The sequence below is a fragment of the Aplidium turbinatum genome, chromosome 8, assembly GCF_918807975.1.
Source record: "Aplidium turbinatum chromosome 8, kaAplTurb1.1, whole genome shotgun sequence".
NCBI lineage: Eukaryota > Metazoa > Chordata > Ascidiacea > Aplousobranchia > Polyclinidae > Aplidium > Aplidium turbinatum.
The window spans coordinates 14,815,527-14,834,142 of record NC_137479.1 but is presented as its reverse complement, the minus strand read 5'-3'; the positions used below and the strand labels follow the sequence as shown (position 1 = coordinate 14,834,142).

At 37.8% G+C, this 18,616-nt stretch overlaps 1 protein-coding gene across 3 annotated transcripts; it reads right to left on the bottom strand.

Moving 5' to 3' along the window:
- Positions 1 to 2,833: 2,833 nt before the first annotated feature.
- On the bottom strand, positions 2,834 to 17,310 carry LOC145775252 (uncharacterized). 3 transcript variants are annotated; one of them, XM_082586508.1, is made up of 16 exons: positions 17,194 to 17,310; positions 13,297 to 13,518; positions 12,527 to 12,674; positions 11,698 to 12,129; positions 11,121 to 11,241; positions 10,340 to 10,503; positions 9,764 to 9,839; positions 8,760 to 9,197; positions 8,103 to 8,224; positions 7,782 to 7,947; positions 7,598 to 7,692; positions 6,501 to 6,625; positions 5,808 to 5,945; positions 4,578 to 4,737; positions 4,257 to 4,304; positions 2,834 to 3,748 (listed from the first exon to the last, which is right to left on the bottom strand). In XM_082586508.1, the coding sequence occupies exons 1-16, from the start codon at positions 17,200 to 17,202 to the stop codon at positions 3,591 to 3,593; spliced, it is 2,622 nt and encodes an 873-aa protein (XP_082442634.1). In that variant the 5' UTR covers positions 17,203 to 17,310; the 3' UTR covers positions 2,834 to 3,590. The 3 variants fall into 3 exon arrangements, 2 of the variants coding, with proteins under 2 accessions (XP_082442634.1, XP_082442635.1); XM_082586509.1 differs by lacking the exon at positions 17,194 to 17,310 and adding an exon at positions 13,910 to 13,985; XR_014290141.1 differs by lacking the exon at positions 2,834 to 3,748 and having other exon boundaries at positions 5,803 to 5,945.
- Positions 17,311 to 18,616: the final 1,306 nt, after the last annotated feature.

Below are 18,616 nucleotides of genomic sequence, written 5' to 3'. Positions count from 1 at the left end.
GTGGCATATATTATGTAGAATTGAAGAGTCTTGTCTACGTGGAATAAAAAGGAATCGGTAATGCGCCAAAGTGCGCTATGTTTACATGTTCAATTAAATTGGATTTAACTTCACGCTTTTTGAACAACCTTTGTTTGTTTGTTTATCCTGCATTGCGGGAAAGCGGACTTGAGCGCTATGCATCGGTGTACGCCTTCCGACATACACCTGACCCACGCTGCAGCCGACGGCAATGTCTGTTTCCGGTTGTCTACTTTACTTATGACTTAAATTTGGTACTACCCATTACTCGAAATCGATCACTGGGTAGAGGCAATTATCGTTAAGTTTCTTGCCCAGAGAAACAACAGCAAGTGCGGGTGGCTGGAGTCGAACATGCAGGCTCTCGACTGCGAGCCCAACGCGCTAACCACTCGGCCACGGCTTCATTGTAAAACAAAAATGTGTAAAGGTTTCTTTACCTGATTGATCCTTGAAAATGTCGTCATTGTCATGACACACCACATCTAATTTTAAGTTCTCAGTTTCATTTGTGTTTTCATAACATAAACGGCTTGAAAAGGAACTTTTTCTAGTTGATTCCACTTTTTGTTTTTCTGTTATTGGCATTTTAATCTTTTTTCTGCGAACCAAAGGATTCAGTAGAAGACCTAAAAGGGAAGCTTGTCCAAGCAGTGCAACGATGTTTACCAACAAAGGAAGCAGTTCAAAGTCTTTCTCGTCATTTGCATCTCGACATCCTGTTTCCGTTGCTTGATATGACCAGCCTGTAGCGCTGGGTATTTGATACAACACGGTGACTACAAACCAGCCAATGATTAACAAAATGATACTTGTGTAGCTTATCCACAGTACTTTCTTATTGTACAAATGCTTCAGCTGATTGCCAGAGTAAAAGTAATGTTGCCTTTTCCACATAAAAAAATAAACTGGAAAGGCTCCAGCTGCGTACAGAGCAAAACTACACGATGTGAATATTCGACAAAAGCTGTCTGTTTGCCAACCAAGAAAACCGACAAAATGATCGGAAACGAAACGTCCAAGTGCAAGTGTAGCACTCGCTATCGAAAGATGTACAAGAAACATTTGCTTTTCGTTTTGTCCTTTGCTTTTTTGTTGCTTCTTTAGCTTCAGCGCATGCGCAACCAACTGTCTGAAGTAATACAAAGTGACCACAGTTACAGCGCTGATTAAAATTTCTGAAATAATCCAATAACTTTGCTCGTAAGGCCGAGAAGGTGCGAACGCCTGCGAAGTGTTCATCTTTTCAAGACCAGCAAACACGAGATAAATCAACTTGTGAACTTCTATTAATAGTTGGTGCCCGTTTATGTGCTGTCCTTATGCATCACCGAGATAAATGCATATGGTCCGATGCGACAGAGCTTTTATATACAGTAGGTCTAGCTGCAAAGAGTTGAGCACGCATGGCGATGAATCAACACTGACGCTGGAAATACGTAAATCTCTATCTTAATGAAAAAAATCTATGCACGTAGGCCTACATAGTGAAGACCAATCAGTGGCATTTACGCAAATTCACCAATATTAAACCACATGAGCATTATGAATTATAGTTACGCATTCACTGCATATAGGCCTGTGTAGGTAGGAAAAAGTTTGTTTGCTGATCTATTTTCGGTAAATTTAACTCTTCAACAGCGACCAATAATATTGCACCTTGCGTAACTTTATTAGCGGATTGTCAGCTCAAACGAGTTTGATGTTGCAATTTTAGAAACAATCATCCATTTGCGATTCTAATCCATAACTAAAGGTTAAACCTATTTCCGAGGCTGATGAGTTCAGGTGATTCATTATTTATCCATTGTTTGTTTCACTAAAATGCATAGGTTTGTTCAATTTTAACGTGGGATAACATATTCAAAAAGACAGACAGTAACGTGGTTATTGCTGTTTGCTCTTCCTCGACAGCACTAACGGCGGCCATTAAATTACAATTGTAAACATACATATGAAAGAGTCAAACATCAAGCTTATCGTAGGCTACGCTGTACTGAAAATACGTTTTAATTGTGAGCTACTTAGGGCTATACCTTGACGATGTCAAACTACAGAAGACTTTGTAGATTCCATTTAGAGTTGTTAAGCTCACCAACACCGTATTTTTTACCTTTAATAGCATTTTAATTGTTATTTTTACACTCACAGTACACGTATGCTTTTTTTTCTTGGAACCTATAGGCCAGTGGTTTTCAAAGTGTATTTTCATATTTTTTCAAACGCATTATGTGAATGCACGAATTTTTGCTGCACCACTTTTTGATAGCATACCTCGCCACCTCGCAAGGCCATGGGCAACTAACGCAAGGCCATGGTCATTACTTAATTGAGCCACCTCGGAAAAATACACGATTTACGTGGACAAAGTTCAATTTTAACTTTCAGCTCAGAAAAGTTTGGTGGAAGGGTCGAGTAATTTCAAATGTATCTGCGCATACTATCTGTTTGCGATTTGTTTTTGTACAATACAAAATTGTAACTAAAAGCAACATGGAGCATTTTGCTTTATTCAGTCTTAGTGGCATTCTCAGACTGCAAAATCCATTTGCAATGTAAAAGGAACAGATTTTACAAATTGGATTTTTATGTCCGGGTAATAAATGGGACTGCGGTAGGCTACACGCAATGCATCAGTCTGCATGGAAACATAAGCGATTGGAATAGCCTGAAACTAATAAGTTACACCGAAATCATTGTGCGGGCGGCATTATAAAATCCGCATTTCTTTGAGACAAAATATTTGTAGGCTATTGGGCCAAATACGCTACGTCGTTTACGTTTTTGTAAAATATAAAAAATTAAACACACTTTCTCACAAAACATGTATTTTATTTATGTATAACTTACTGCATGGTGAAATAAAGCCTATAAAATCACAGGTTAAAGAGAAAGTGAAAAAAATAAAACAGAAAAACACCTGGACAAGTTTTTCAAACGCATAACCTATACGCAAGGACGCAAATCCAGCTTATAATTATAGTGACTTTCTTGTAGCATTCTGTGAGTCAATACGCTGTTCGAAGGCCAACACAACATAAAAAACTTCCAAGTTGCAAGTAGCCTACTCCAAACAAACAAACGTGACGAAACATTAAACTGACAATCAACAGTTAAGAAACGCGGGTGTGTGTAAAGTTAATTTATTTGATGGAAGGTGAGGATTAGGCCTACATAGGTCTAATTTTTAATTTTGCAAACCGTTTTGCTTACAACAGCTTATTGAGACTAGGCAATATGCCAGTGGATTGTTATTTTTAAATAAAAGATGAATTTCAAAAATTGATATTTCAACTGATAAACCATTTCCTTTTTGATTTAAACTTATTCGTATAGCAGCTGTTTGTGAAAACGCTACTTCCTCACCATTTTCTTTCGGAGAATCTTTGGTGCTTTTCAACGAAATGATCGCCTATACCTTTGGCGTAACGTGCGCTTAAATGAGATGAAAAGATCGCAAATGCACAATATTATCATCAGAGGCATTTTTACTATAATCAACAGGTTCTAGTTGAATGCCTTGATCTGAAAAATAAATCACATTCCAAGTGCAATGAAATCGCCTTTCCTTAAGCAGCGGTTTCTTGAGGCTGCGCCTGGTTGACGAGGCTTTCCTTCTGGTTATCTTTGTCTTGGTCAATAGCCTTCACAGCGTTGTTTGTTTCTTTAGCAGCTTTCTTCTGCTTTCGTTTGGAAGCAATACCAGTGGCAGTCTTGGGTCTGCCAGCTGAAAAATAACAAACAGTGGTACGTTTAAAAGTGTTCACCAGGCGTTAATTCCATAACACGATATCCTTTTCTGGTGTAAATTATGTCAAACTATCACAAGAGGTTTCACATGTTAATCCGCATTTATTCCCACGTTTCGGCAAACAGAGACGACTGACTTCTACAAAGGGCTAGATCAGGATAGTTGAGCTGATTTTAGACCAGAAGAGCGTATCATATTATTAAATTGCTGCGTTTCATGCCACTGTATCGCCACTGTTTTAACACATTTTTGACATATTACAAGTTTTGTCATTGTTTAATAGTCCAATTTTCTACATGAATTAAAGTACCAATAACACCAAATTTCTCGTATGCTCTACCATATTGATGCCACTGAGTTATCTGCCACCTGCTTGACAGAAGATGATCTTTTAAACCAAAAAACATTTCTAACTACTGTAAACATGATTGAACTGATTGAACCCACCACAATATTTTAAAGCAACAAATGTCCGAAGGCCTACCTTTTCCAGCTTTCGGGCTTTTAGGCTTCTTCTTGGGTGGATGCAAATCTGAAAAGAAATAAAAGGACAAAGATTTAAGAATAATCAAAACCTGTCAATACCGCCAAGGGCACAAGTAAAATAGGTAAAACAAAAGAAAATGTTGAACGCACAGACGCTGATGTTACCAGTATATTTTCAAACACGTCAAATGAACAAAATCAAGTTATAACTTTTTGGTTTGACGCCTTTATACATTTTTTGTCTGCTGCTGATATTCCATTCAACAATATCTCGTAAGTTACGAAAAACATTGAATTAAAAATTTAAAATTAACATTACCAAGATCCGGGGCGTCTTCTTCAGGTTCTGGATCTAGATCCTCGCGAGGAGGTCGTTCTTTCTTCACATTTTGCACATTCTCGTTCACATGCACCTTCTGTCGTAAAGCAGCCATGCATTTCGGCCACATGTACACTTTGTTGTCAGATACGTCCAGCTCCTACCAATAGTTTTCAAAGCAATCAGGACAAAAAAACAACAGCAGATCACATGTTGAAATATAGGGTATTGCACCTGGATTTATCACTTTAAACATAAAATTATATTTTTGTTGTCGTGGGGAGGGGAGGGAGAACGCAGCCGAATACTGAAAGTATCTTTTTACTGACCGAAACAACGCCCGTTCAACACCTAACGAGAGCAAGAGACTATGTCTTGAAAAAACACTTTATACCATGCTTGACAAACATGCTTGACAAACACTTTATAACATGCTCGACAAACCCATCAACGACGCCTTGCGTATTGTATCGGGATGCCTAAAACCTACACCTACTGAATTTTTACCAGTTCTTTCAGGCATCGCCCCTGCTGAGCTTTGCCGCAAAGCTGCCACACTCTCCCTGGCTCGCCGGTCACTGGAGCCACACCACGCGCTCCACAGCTACATCACCAGATCGGTAATAAAGAAACGCCTCAAATCGAGAAGCCCCTTTGTCGCTCAAGCACAATCCTTGCTGGAGCACAACACCAGTGCCTCATCCTGGATCGCCGATACCTGGCGAGAGGAGTGGACAGACAACACCTCCAGACTCCACACCTTTGTTCCCGACGCTGGACCCATGCCACCAGGAAAGGAGCTTAGCCCACCTGCCTGGGTACGGTTGAATCGCCTCCGCACGGGTGTTGGGCGCTTCGCTTACTTGATGCACAAATGGGGCCTATCAACATCTGCGGCATGCAACTGTGGTGCAGAGGAACAGACAGCAGATCACATCCTATGCCACTGCCCGACGTTTACTCCTCCAAGGGCAGTTGGCCTGTCAACGCTGGAGGACTCTACAATCAAGTGGCTGCTCGAAGAATGCCCGGACATTTGACCCCAATGAAATGTAGTCCAAAAACAACCTCTCATACGAAAGAAGAAGAACATGCTTGAAAGTTAGTATAAAGATTTTCTTCACTGTCTTCCCGTTTCTTTAATTTTGAATCACCAAATAACCTGAATAGGATCAAAACTAACATATTTGATTGAAATCAAACTTGCAACTAATTCTTTACATACCTCACCTTCAACGAAGGAAGTTTTCCAATAGATTCTGGTAAACTTTCGAGCAAATTATCAGATAAATCTAACTTCGACAGAGACTTCATTCGCCATATGTCATGGGGTAGGGCGGAAATATCATTTTGCGATAGGTTCAATATCTGCCAGCAATTGAGTAAGATAAATAGTTGCAATGTAACGGGTAAACTTGAATAATATTGAGGCATCGCAATTTTACATCACATTACAACGTTGCTATCACAGAAAACACAGCCGTCCAGAAGAAACGAGAGATTTACGTTCTTACGTTCAGTACGTTACGCTATTACGTTTAGCTTACGCCAAGTTTCTTTCTCGGTAGCTAATGACCAGTGAAAAGCCAAAAATTTGCCCAACATCAGCTACCAACTTTTGACGTGGTCTGGTTGTGAGTATACACGACTAGCAACTATAAAGTGGTGACTTGATACCCCCTATAACCTTTCAAAAGCCTGACGTCACGCGGAACCAACCGCAAGTGACAAAGGTGACAACATCTGCCGCATTGCCGGTAAGAGCTACTGAGTTACTCTTTGCAAAAAGAAATGCTGCTACTCTTTGTAACTGTGGTGGTGTTGCACGTGGTCATTTATGACGAACACAAGCTGTACATCCGTTTTTGCTTATTTTCATACTTCTTAACTGGTTCGAACTATAACATCAAATAACTGACTAACATGCATGCGATAAAGATAAGGCATGTCTATCGGAATCGATTTCACTCTGTTGAAGGAAATGTTGAGAGAAATCATAGAAGCCAAAACATCAATTCTGTCATTCGGGAGTTCTGGCAACCGGTTGTCTGTAAACAAAATAAATCGTTCATATGTGATGAAGTATAAAAGCAACTCGATAAAGAGTGCAGACAAAAATTGCTTTTCTGTAATCTTGTAGCCTTCATTGCTCCAAGCAGCCGTTCCAGCTAAAAATGTTCTTATTAGTCCTACATTGATTGATTCAACGTCCAGCCTACGTTGAATCTATGTAAAAATGACTTATTCATGACAAACATACAACACCAGCTCAGTGATAGAGCGGTAACGGTATTCAGTCTCGGTTTAGGCATGTAGGCTATGTTTTGTTTGATTCCAGGTTTGGTTAGATCTTAGATCGATCTTTATACCATAGACTCTCATAGACTTTAACTCGTGCTACCGATGGCGTTCTTTTTTGCAAATTGCAGTGAGGACCAGTCGGGACAATAAAGTGATTACATCACAAATATGACACAAAATTGAATAAGCACGATCGCTAAAAACCTTTTAGAGCGAAAACAATTAAGATATACTGTGATTAATAATATTATAATAATTAATGCTAAGATACAGATTCAGCCAAACTAAAAATACTGGAATTGCAACCTAAAATTTGTTTGAAAAAAGAAGAGAAAGTAGAATAAGTATTCAATCTGGCTGCCGAAAGTTGGAAGTTGAAAGGCTTTCAAAAACAATTCCAAAACAAAACTTCGTTACCTATCGAACTTTTCATTAAATCTTCTTATGATTTTACTGATGATACGATTAGAATACGGAGTTTGATAAAATATTTGAATTTAAATTTGATACTGTCTACTTTGTTTGAAAGGTTTTATTGCTATATTTCGTTGTTCTTAAGACAAGCTTATTATTGTCAAGACTGGCGTATAAGCTTGTATAAGGTTTGCATCAAATTTTGTTCAACAGTTGAACAATTATAGTTACTATAATATAACCGAGTTAATCAAAGTCAGACGCAACTCTGAAACTATACGGTACTATACTGCACAAGATCATACCAGACAGATCCATGGTAATAAGTTTCTTCAATTCTCCAAAATTGCTGGGCAGTCTGGCAATCCTGTTTCCACGGAGATTTAACACTTGAAGAGATCTATCAAAGAACGAAGCAATGCGTATCAACGTCACGTGATGTCAAATGCGACTAAAAGAAGATTTGTCATGTGACTTGTCAAACCGTACCTCAGTTTAACTAAGCTTGCAGTGAACTTTTCAATGTGGTTCTGTTGTGCGTGCAGCTCACGAAGCTGGCCCAACGAGCCAATTTGCTCGGGAATAGCCTCGATCTTATTGTTGGAAACGTCAAGAATTTGCAGCTGCCTCAATCTTCCGATGTTGAATGGAAGACCTGAAAAAAAAAATACATCTAAAAAATTATTCGATTAGAAATTATTTTAGTTTTTAACATCCAGCTTGAATGCCCAGCTCGAAAAAGGTGCCTTTTTTTTGGCAAGGTAGCAATTTTTAAAAGAGGAATCATCGATTTATGGCTGTAGATCTTACCTTTGAGTTCATTCCCAGCAACTCGAAGCTCTTTTAGTCCACGACAAATGCAAATGCTACTTGGAAGTTCTTCGAGTTCTACTGCTGATAAGTCCAGTTTAGTCATGATAATGTTAAGCTCTCTGCGAATTGAAAACAACTCATTGCTTGAATTAAGTATTATCAGGCTACTAAACATAGGTTTTAATCTGTCTCTATAGCGAAGTTTTGGTATTACTCAAATGATATTCTTGTGGCGGTAAGTGAATGATTAAAAAAGTTGCCAAAACGACGAAACAAACTCGTTTAAGTCTGCTATCTAAAACGCTATTTCTTCTCATTTAAACATGAAATTTCTGATTAAAGAAGCCAGCCATTTAGGCCTATACCGCTTAAATCTTTTTTCTACAGTAAGCAGTTTACGTGCTTTTTGTGTGGTATCCAGACTTATGCCTAGTGGTTAAACATTTAGATAAAGTGAATGAAAAGGCGAGGAAGCCAATCTTCGTGCCCACCTTCAAGCATGCCTTTGAGTGATAAATTTGCTAAAAACACAACCGTATGCTCGCAAGCAGTGACGAACCGGCGCCCATTCTAACCGGAGCACTAGCTTACCACTCGGCTATGCAACCGACAGCGAGTCACTATCAAGCCCACATTCTAACTCAATAATTTTACCTGTGAATCCTGGTTATTAGACTTCTGTTGTCTTCTCCTCCAATGGGTGGAAGTCTCCAAGGGTTGCCAGCAAGTTTAAGTGACTTTAGCACTTTGCTGGCTCCGTCCGGAAGAGCAAAAGTGACAAAGTTGTTGTTGCTTACGTCAAAAGTGTGCAACATTTCCAAATGCTTAAAACTTTTCGGCATTTGGCTCAGTCGATTCCCAGACAGGAGCAAAATTTCTAATGTCCTCCATTTTCGAATGTCATGCGGCAAGTCTGTCAGTTGGTTGTCACTCACGTTAAGCGTCTCAAGAACATGCTCGTCTCCTAGAGAGGTTGGAAGAAGTTCCAAGTGATTATTTTGCAGGAATAAGTGTTTCAAACACTTCATCAAGCCTATAGAATCCGGCAATTCGTCCAAGCCATTATTTGCAAGGTTCAATGTACTTAGCCACCTGAAAAAGTAACAGGCATAAAAAGAGTTATGATGACCATAAACTTCAGAAAGTTGAAAGATATTACGTTGACCATGTACAAAGGCCGGTGTGCTCTTTTTATGCTTTAAGTCGGCGCTGAAGTGACGTAATTCTACAACTACACGTACACACACGAGAAATGCACACATATATCGCAATGAATATGGAAGAGAATAAAGTTTAGTTTGCTCATCTTAGCTTTGATTTCTACCATAATCTACTACAATTAGCCTATATCAAGAAGATCATGATTGCTAGCGAATGTGCCGTGTTTACTGTTTACAGCCACACGGGCTTAGAATGTTATATGGGTTCGACACCCTACCAACTTTTACCAATTATTTTAAATAGGAGTAGGCTCCAGACACTTAATTTGCTCCTGCTTAGCAGTTAGAATGGTGGGAATAAACATAAGGAAATAATGTGCTCGACCGTGCTTCCATAAATATTACACAAACTGTCGGGGTAGGACAACGCTCAGAGCGAAGCGTATCCGCGGAAGGTACAGTGTGATATACAATATAACACATACAATCCTATTTTACCTCATCGTTTGAAGTTCTTCAGGTAAAGCACTAATTTCGTTGTGTGACAAATCTAACTTTTCCAGGTACAAAAGACCTATCAGTATAAACAAGATTAAAATTGCACATTCAACATGCAGCGGCACCTAATGAGTGGAATAATTCCCCGGCAAGATCACTTCAACAATCGGAAAACTTCACTCTGCCAATCTCGGTAACCGGCCCTGCGTCAAGAGCCTCTACAAGTATGCGAAACTACCAGGAATAACCTATCAAGGCTTTGTCAGTCCGAGGATAAAGATTCAAAACCAACCAAAACCAACCAACCACTGCTGACACATTATAAAAGGATCACCAACCCAATAATCAAATATTTTAACATGTACACTTTGTACAATGTAGGCCTACAATGTGTACAATAAGTTTGAGAAAAGTTCCATCCTTGCAAATTTCAGCCAATTGCAGTTCTTGGAGATATAGCTCGTAGCTTACAAATTGAGTGCTGTTATCATGCAATCATAAATGTACCACAAGAGAAGTTTTTTTCTTCAACTTTATATCAAATATCACTCTTCTTCAGCCCAAAAAAACACTGACCTATGATGTGAGTAATATCCGTAATTTTGTTGTTTGATAGATCAAGGTCTATTAAAGACACAAGTTCATTTAAATCCGCAGGTAGCTTCTCTATTTTATTGTTCGACATGTTTAAAGTTTTTAGCCGCTTCAAAGAACCTATCCCTTCAGGGAGAGTGTCGATTCTGAAAATAAACTTATTGGTTAGCAGATATTTCTATTTGGTTGAAATTGCGTCACCTCCACGAAAACTATGAGCAATTACAATGACATGCAAAAGTTTATCATGTAGGCTTACTGTGTGGTTCTCATACTACATGTAGTTGGAACAAAACTATTATTGCTCTAACTTCATAAGTTGCGACATTTAAAACATAAGACAAAAGGCTTTTCATCAAAAAAAAGCATAAAAATGAAGTTTTTCAACGTAATAGGCCTATGAGATGATGCTTATCAATTTTGTTCGGTGAAAGATTTCAGCAATTAGCCGATGTCCTTGTTGATTTGACAACGTGCACTTGCAACAGAGCATGATTCATCATTCTCACACAACCTACTCGAGACAATATCTTAGAAGGAATAATTGCATTATGGAACAAGAAGTTTGCTGCTTCTGTATGAAAGTGGTGGAAAAAACTTCACAGCAGATTACTTTCTAATCCAGCAAGTCAGCCTTTTTTACATTGATTCAATGTTTACAAACGTGAAATCAACGTAAATATGGACTAATTTTCTGGCCGGTAATCAGGACCAGACTGCAACCTTAGTTAAATGGAAAATATATTTCAAATACAGTAATCACCTGTTGTCTGATAATATCAACGTTACCAAACTGAAATTTAACGTAAACAATGATGGGGGAATAGCGTCAAGTTGATTTCCAGAGGCATCCAAATAACTTAAATATTTTAGACCTCCAATAGCTGAAACAACATACAACTTCGTAAATTCATTCAAATGAGTTTTAGATCAAACATTCTTAGTTTTAGAACATTCTTCCATTCGAACATCTTTAGTTGTTAGAACAGTTTTAGATCGAACAATAGACACTTTGAATCTAACGTCACTCGTTATTTGCACATGACCAGGGAACTGTGTTTCCAAAGCTCGTGACAAACCGCTATTACCACAGCGAACCAGCAGCATTAGGCAGAAAGAAAACGTTCAATCTGTACCGGCGGTACAAATCTACACTTGTGAAACAATTCTTCATTACATAAAACATTCAAGTGTGGCCAACGTTTTCCAGGTTAATCCCATCTTTTTACAGTTTAAAGTTGATTTATTGCATCAACTGTGCTCTAGTGCCAAGGCAAATGAAACCGATTATTTCTAAAGATCACATATTGCAAAGATTATTATGATTATATTGCACATACCCACAGGAAGACTTTCCACACTGTTTCTAGACAAATTGAGATAAGAAAGACGATGCAATCGATCAATTTCTTCGGGCAATCCAGTCAAGCGATTGTTTGACAAGTTGATGTGCGAAATGTTTCCCTTGTGTTTCTTCGTTACAACAATGGCTGGAAGATTTTCAATAAGATTTCCAGAAACATCCAAAGATTTTTGCAAGCGATAAATTGATTTTGGCAAAGTCTTGATGGAATTTTCTGACACGTTTAATAACGTGAGGTTTGGACTTTGACCAATGTTTTTCGGGAGCTTCTTTAATTTGTTGTTTGAAACAACGCATGTTGCAAGGCCGGACGCTTTGTGAATTGTCTTAGGCAATGATTTCAACTTATTGTCCGCAGCGTTCAAAGACGAGAGCTTTTTTAACCGCGATACGGATGCGGGAATGGCTCCTGTTGCACACAACACAAAGTTGATTGGTAAATTATTCGGCGGGTTATTTAGCGGCAACTGTACCGCACTGTGAAATGTAATCCAGCAAAGTAAAACACCATATACAAATATATGAACGATTAGACAAGGGTTACGTTATGTCTTGAAGCTTGTACAAGCAAACAGATTTGCTCATAAAACAAGTGTATCCTGTGAGAAGAGACATAACTCATCAACGGAAGATTAGCATTATAACTTGTAATAGCTTAATGCCATAATTACGATATCAATTTCCAATAGCAATTTAATTGTAACTAAAAATTATATAAATGATTTGTAGTTAGACTGCGTTTTACTTACACTGCGTTTTACTTACACAAGGGATTTGCAGTCTAATATCATATAGACAAAGCTTACCGATGTTATTATTTTGTATGTCCACTTCTTGTAAATTTTGTAATTCTGCCATCTTTTTAGGAAGCTTCTTCAGTTTGTTGTTTTGGGCGTGAATGATCTGGGTCTTAAATGCCACTTCTTCATTCGCGTATACTTCTTCAGGGAGAGTCTAATGGAAAAAGTAGTAAGGATTAGGTCTAATGACATTGAAGGAAAGTATGGATGGTCATTTATTTTTGTTTGGATGCGAAACGTACATAAAACAAAGACGTACAGTGTGCATTCAATGAGAGAGTAAGAAAGACCGTAGCCCTAAAGGCGTAGGAGGTCGTGGAGTTTGCACTCTCTCATTCAAACAGTTATACGAAAGAAAGTACACTATTGCGTTTTTAAACAGCAAATTGACACAAAAAAGAAGAAGGAAGATCAGAAATAAAAAGTAAGTAGTTTAAGTTAGAAATAAAGATTTATCGGAAACTAAACTGTTTTATTTTGATGCAAATTCGTTGATTTGATCGCGTTTCGAGTTATAGAATACGAAATTCGGCTTAGGCCTATTTGCACGTACACTAAAAAGATCACTTATCATTTCTACTAATTTTTCATGCCTCATCACACGTATACCTATAATCAGAAGCTTAGCATTGTTTTAAAAGTAACTTCACCAACCAAAAATAGTCTGCAAAAAAACATTTTACAAACAGTACAAATGACCCTTCTAGTGGGACAGATAAGTCAAAAGCGGATATAGTCTTGTAATTAATTAAGCAATCCTAAGCCACCACAGACACCTTTAGATTGACTGTATCCATGTTGATGACAATCTTGTTGCTATACAATTTCATGTGGCGCGATACGTTAGCAGGTACGGATTCATATTTGCTTCCTGGGCCTATGCGAGGGGCTGGAGCTTCGTTCTTTTTCCTTCCTTTGGATCCGGCGGATTGGGCCATTTTCCTGTCAGCAATACCCGGATGTTCCGCCGGCAATACGCTGGATTTAGTTATAAGTACCTAAACATACAAACATAAAAATAAGTAAATAAAAATATCAGTAACCTCTCAAGTAGCCTACATGTAGCTCCACACAAAGTTCAAATAGAATCATAATAAAATGATAATAATAAATAATAATCAAATAGACTCTATTTGAATAAAGCACTAATGATGCTCTACAGTAGTAGAGCGAAATGCATATGCCATAAATAGGACACTGCTGATTCTCCATGCATTTTTAATAAAAAATGCTGAACTGATACTTGATAGAGAATCGCTGGCCTGCTGCTTCGTAGTCAGGAGATCCCCTATCCTTAAGGAAACTCAATGAAACATTACAAAATCTAAATCCGGTTAAATCTGGCAATAAACCAACATTATAAATCTAAAAGAAAGAAACGTACACTACCTTGTGGATAGAAGCTCGTTGGAAAACAATCTATTGCAATTAAATTCAATCAAACCTTACACTTACACTGTAATCTGGAAAGAAACGAACTGTTATATAATCGATCACGCACAATTTGACCAACGGAACTTATAGCTTCTCATACATGATGTGTGCACTATACATAACAATAATACTGGTATCACATTAGACACGCTTTCACACTCACTCATGTGTAACGATTATAGTCATTGAAATAAAAGGATCACTGTAGTTAGAGGTTTTCGGTTTTCAATACAAACGATTTTATCAATAAAAAATGACGAACAATCACTTCTAATAGTTTTTAGAAAGACGTTAAAGTAATATCCACGCTAGCAAATGTCCAAATCCAGCTGTGGTTGTTAAATTAGCTCGAATCCAAAGCCGATCCAAATCGTCAAATGACACCAACAGGTAGAATTTAAATCCAATTTCAAGTTCGTCTCTGTTGGGCAGTGGCTCCGCAACCTTTTCACTCGCGGCACATCATTTAATTCTTTTTTAATTGGTGGTGGACTACACTTGGATCAAAAATGTCATCAAAATACAAGCAATGCAAAAGCGTTTTCTGGTTAGTGTTAGTAAGATTTTTACGCTTGTGTCAATAAAGACAATCCCTGTGCATTTGGTTTAACAGTTTTCAATAGTTTTGCATCAACTTCTTTTAAGCAGGATTGATAGACTGAGTTTGCTCAAAAAGAAAAGTAAAAATTTTTGTTGATGTATAGCGAGACATATCTGGACTACAAATTCAATAACATTTTCAAAATTTACTTATATTCTCTTTCAACGTAAAATGCATCAAGTGAAACGTGATCGAGTTTTAAACTTAAATTTCTGCAAGTTTGTAGCCTACTATAAGCACGTTACCCCAAACAGGCAACGATAATCTTGCCTTACTATATTCACAGTATTAACTGCGAATTGATTTCGGGACCAACTGTACAGCGTTGCTACATGTTAGTGGAGAAAACGTTAGCACCGATGAATAAAACGCCCAATTTCTCGAACGTAGTACCACCAAACGAATGTTAAACGTTTGGTGTATGCGCTTGAACCACGCTCTTCGTATCAGAATTCCATATTTCAATTTGAAAAAGAAATAATAGGATCAACCTCGCAGCATTTCTGCTCTAGAATTCATGCTGACTTCTGATAACGCATCACGCAGCCCTCTTGTATGACTAGTCCGCTTAAAAATCGCCAGTTAAAAAAAAAATGTTTACATACATAATTCTGGTAGGAAAAGCAGATTCTTTTCTTGCAGCGATTGTCTTTACTCCTATTCTCTATCTTATTTTGTCCATCACATCTAGGCCTACTTCTTTTAGTCCACCCTTGCCTGCTTCACTCTTCACCTGTTCTATATCTATGTTCTTTTTGGACGTACTCCTTTCGTATTTCCAGCTACCTTCACAGTCAATGCCTTTCGATCATCGATGTAAACTTCCTTCTTACCGTATATAATATATTTAGATATTTTTGCATATTTCGATCTCAGTTTTGCTAATTTCCTATTCTTTGCTATCACAACTTATCGTCGTGTTCGTGCACCTACACTAATTTTGTCGATTAATAAAAATTAATAAGTAGGTAAGACATCTCACATCTGATTCTGATCCACATCAACATCTAACGTTAGTTTCAAATGGAAGATCCTGGTACTCTAACTAGCGACAGTTTAATGAGTTTAGCTAACATCGTGCAATTTTTGTTGCTTGCAAGTTAGGTTTCTCTTTGGAAAGAGCAATGAAACCTTTACTCCCTTTTTTAGACCAAGAGCAACGAAGCAAGCAATGTCATGTTCAGTTGAAAAAGTGTTGTTGGTGATTTCCAAGTGATTCTCATAAAAAGACGAGTGTTTGTGAGGTTATCATGACAAACACATTCCAAGGTAACAAATTGGAAGGGCATTGTTGTAACATTTTCGCACAACAAAACAAGTTAAATGGCTAGAACAATCATAGAAAGCGGCATTTTTCGTGTCTGAACAAATCGCTTTTGTCAGATTTGTTTGCCTTGCCTTGGGGTGGTCTTTGTTCAGCAATTTGTAATAAAAATAATTCTGAATGGCTTTGGCTTGGAAAGTAAACCCTAAAAAATAACATCGATTAAACGTGGTGAAATGTTTGATCAATTAAGCAGTGACAACTTGTAGGTTATGGGATGGGCCCTGGGCATTTAAATCATTCATTACAAACAAAGGGAAAGCATGAAAATTGCTGATTAGAAAGTGCTGTGTAAAGCAGGCTGTCCTCCGATAAACCCGTTGTAGTTTTCAAATGCACCTTCATGGGGTAATTTTTTTTTAAAGTGAAGATGTCATCGGTAAATGTGAAAGCTAGCTCTTTGAGAAGTCTGACTTTTGTTGGAGATCCTACCGAGAAAAACCTTAAACCAATACAGAGGAATTTCGAATTAAAATAAACTTTCCTGTAAAAAAAAAAGGTTTTGAGGAGCTCCATTCACTGAAAAAATGATAAAGCTTTACGCCTAAGCTCCACAATATAAAATATCACCAGTTTGCTATCATGTGATTATAACCTCATGGACCATTGCCGCCAGATAATCATGGATGTATGGATATGAATAAGTTCCATTTCGAGGATAATGAAATTAAGCATTTAAGCAGCATGAACTATACTACTGACGTTCTGAAGGACACTTGTGGAACAATAAGAAGGTACATCAAAGCTGTTTAAGAGTTTAGTAATGAACATTGTAAAACCGCAGAATTAACATATTTATAATAAACAAATATTAAAGCACAGTGGTAAGGTAGAAAAAACGACAAGAGTTCTGTGAGAAACCAATAAAAATACCGGTACTTCACCTGCGGTAATCATCAAACTGCATGACATTTTGACTAAAGTTACGTAGTAAATTAGTTGACACTTTGTATGCGCGCAAACTGACGAAATACTACATTTTCAATCTTTGTTGAATTGAAATGTAATAAGTTTGTTTAAAAAATGCACAAGACTTGCCGTCTAGCGTGTGCGAACAAATTCAAAGTCAAGTACGTTTGGAACTATGATTCGGAATAAACAATTTAAAAGAAAAGTTGAAAACTGTGATTATTGTCCGACAATTCCATCTATAAACTGCTCAAAGCAGCCTGCACTTTTTGCTTTGCATAAACGTGCATTGAAAGCTTAAAATGTATCCTACCGCTGAAATAGGCTACTCTTTAAAAGGAATCTTTTGCAAAAGTGTAACTGTAGAATAACTTGTAGCACAGTTGTTGTCAAAGCAAGGCTTACCTGAGACATGACTTTGCAACAAAGAAATTGAATACAGCGTGAAAAATTTAACCACAAACGAACTTGAGATTGCTGAAAAATTTTTTCCTGGCAAAATAATCCTGCAGCCTTGCAATTTCCACGAGCAAAACATTAAAACTCGCAGCATTTCTTAAACTAATTCAGTTATCATTTTGAATTGTTACGTAACCATGAACTCGTTTGTTGCAAAATAAAAATATTGTAACCGCCACATGGATGGAATGCGCTACTCACTGAACGCGAAATTGGAGACATTAGGCTATCACCTGTCAGTGCAATATGTTTTTCTTTCAGCTAGCTTGAAGATTGACGCCATAAAAGCTACAGCAAGTTTACAATAAATGAAAATGACGCCACAAAAGTTAAATTCATGATTTCTGCTTTAGAAAATTTAGCATTGTGATCCTACGGCCTTAGCAAGAAGTGTAGACGCTTGTATTCAATACAAAACAAAAAAAAACTCACGTTCAAAGACACTGCAATCCTACCAGCAAGAATAAGCTATTGATGAAATTCTCTATGTAGCATCTATGTTACGTCCAGCTAGATGGAACTAAAATTTTACTAGAGTAGCTGAGTAGCCTACGACAAACTCGTTCCTTTTCACAACACAAGAGCTGGGATTTTCGCAGTTGGCTGTTGCAAGCTTCAAGCACCAAATTCAATAAGTAAACTCTCTCTCTGTAAGTATCATAGCTAATTCAGCCCTCCATGAACCATGATGTTCCGGTTGGATCGATCTCGTGTGCCTTGCCAAAGTTTAATAGGGTGTTTGATTAAAGTAGGCTACCGCATTTATAAAGGGAAATATTAATGCACCCAATGACAACTTGGTATGAAAGCTTTAAATATCTTGTTCAACAACAGAAAACAGACAGCCATTGTCCGCTGTGGTATCGGGTTGCTTAGGAACAAGACTCGCGCGTTTAACCACGATGTTTGTTTAGCTCTGGCAAAACCAACAATGCGCAAGTAGAAGAAGTAATCTCCACGTTGTGTTTCTTTCTTTGCTCTGGTTTGATATGACATTCTCATTTCTTTTAAAAGGCATTGTGCAGGGGTGGGCAAACTTGTTCAATAAAAAGTCACTAGCCGAAAACTACAAACATCCGCGAGCAGCAAAATGGGTAGTGCCAATAAAATGGGTAAATAATGCAAGCTTTACATAAAATAACCTAACAGAAACAAAAAACAACAAACACAATATTAGGTTTTGTTTGACCCAGACAGTAAAATCCGTCATTTTTGCATTGATTCGACGTCAGCAGACGTTGAATGTAAGTAAATATGACGGATTTTGCTTTGTGGGGATTTACGGATGTCTGACAATGAGGATGGTGTGTTGTGAAAGCTGAACGAACGGATACTGTAGCCTCAGGGGCGCCGGAAGCGGGGGGGCAGG

Excerpts from the sequence above, each read along its gene's own strand:
- LOC145775252 (XM_082586508.1), bottom strand. Across the intron at positions 9,198-9,763 it reads GAAGAACTTCAAACGATGAG|GTGGCTAAGTACATTGAACC; the intron begins GTAAAATAGGAT and ends TTACTTTTTCAG. Across the intron at positions 7,693-7,781 it reads GCAAGCTTAGTTAAACTGAG|ATCTCTTCAAGTGTTAAATC; the intron begins GTACGGTTTGAC and ends GTTCTTTGATAG.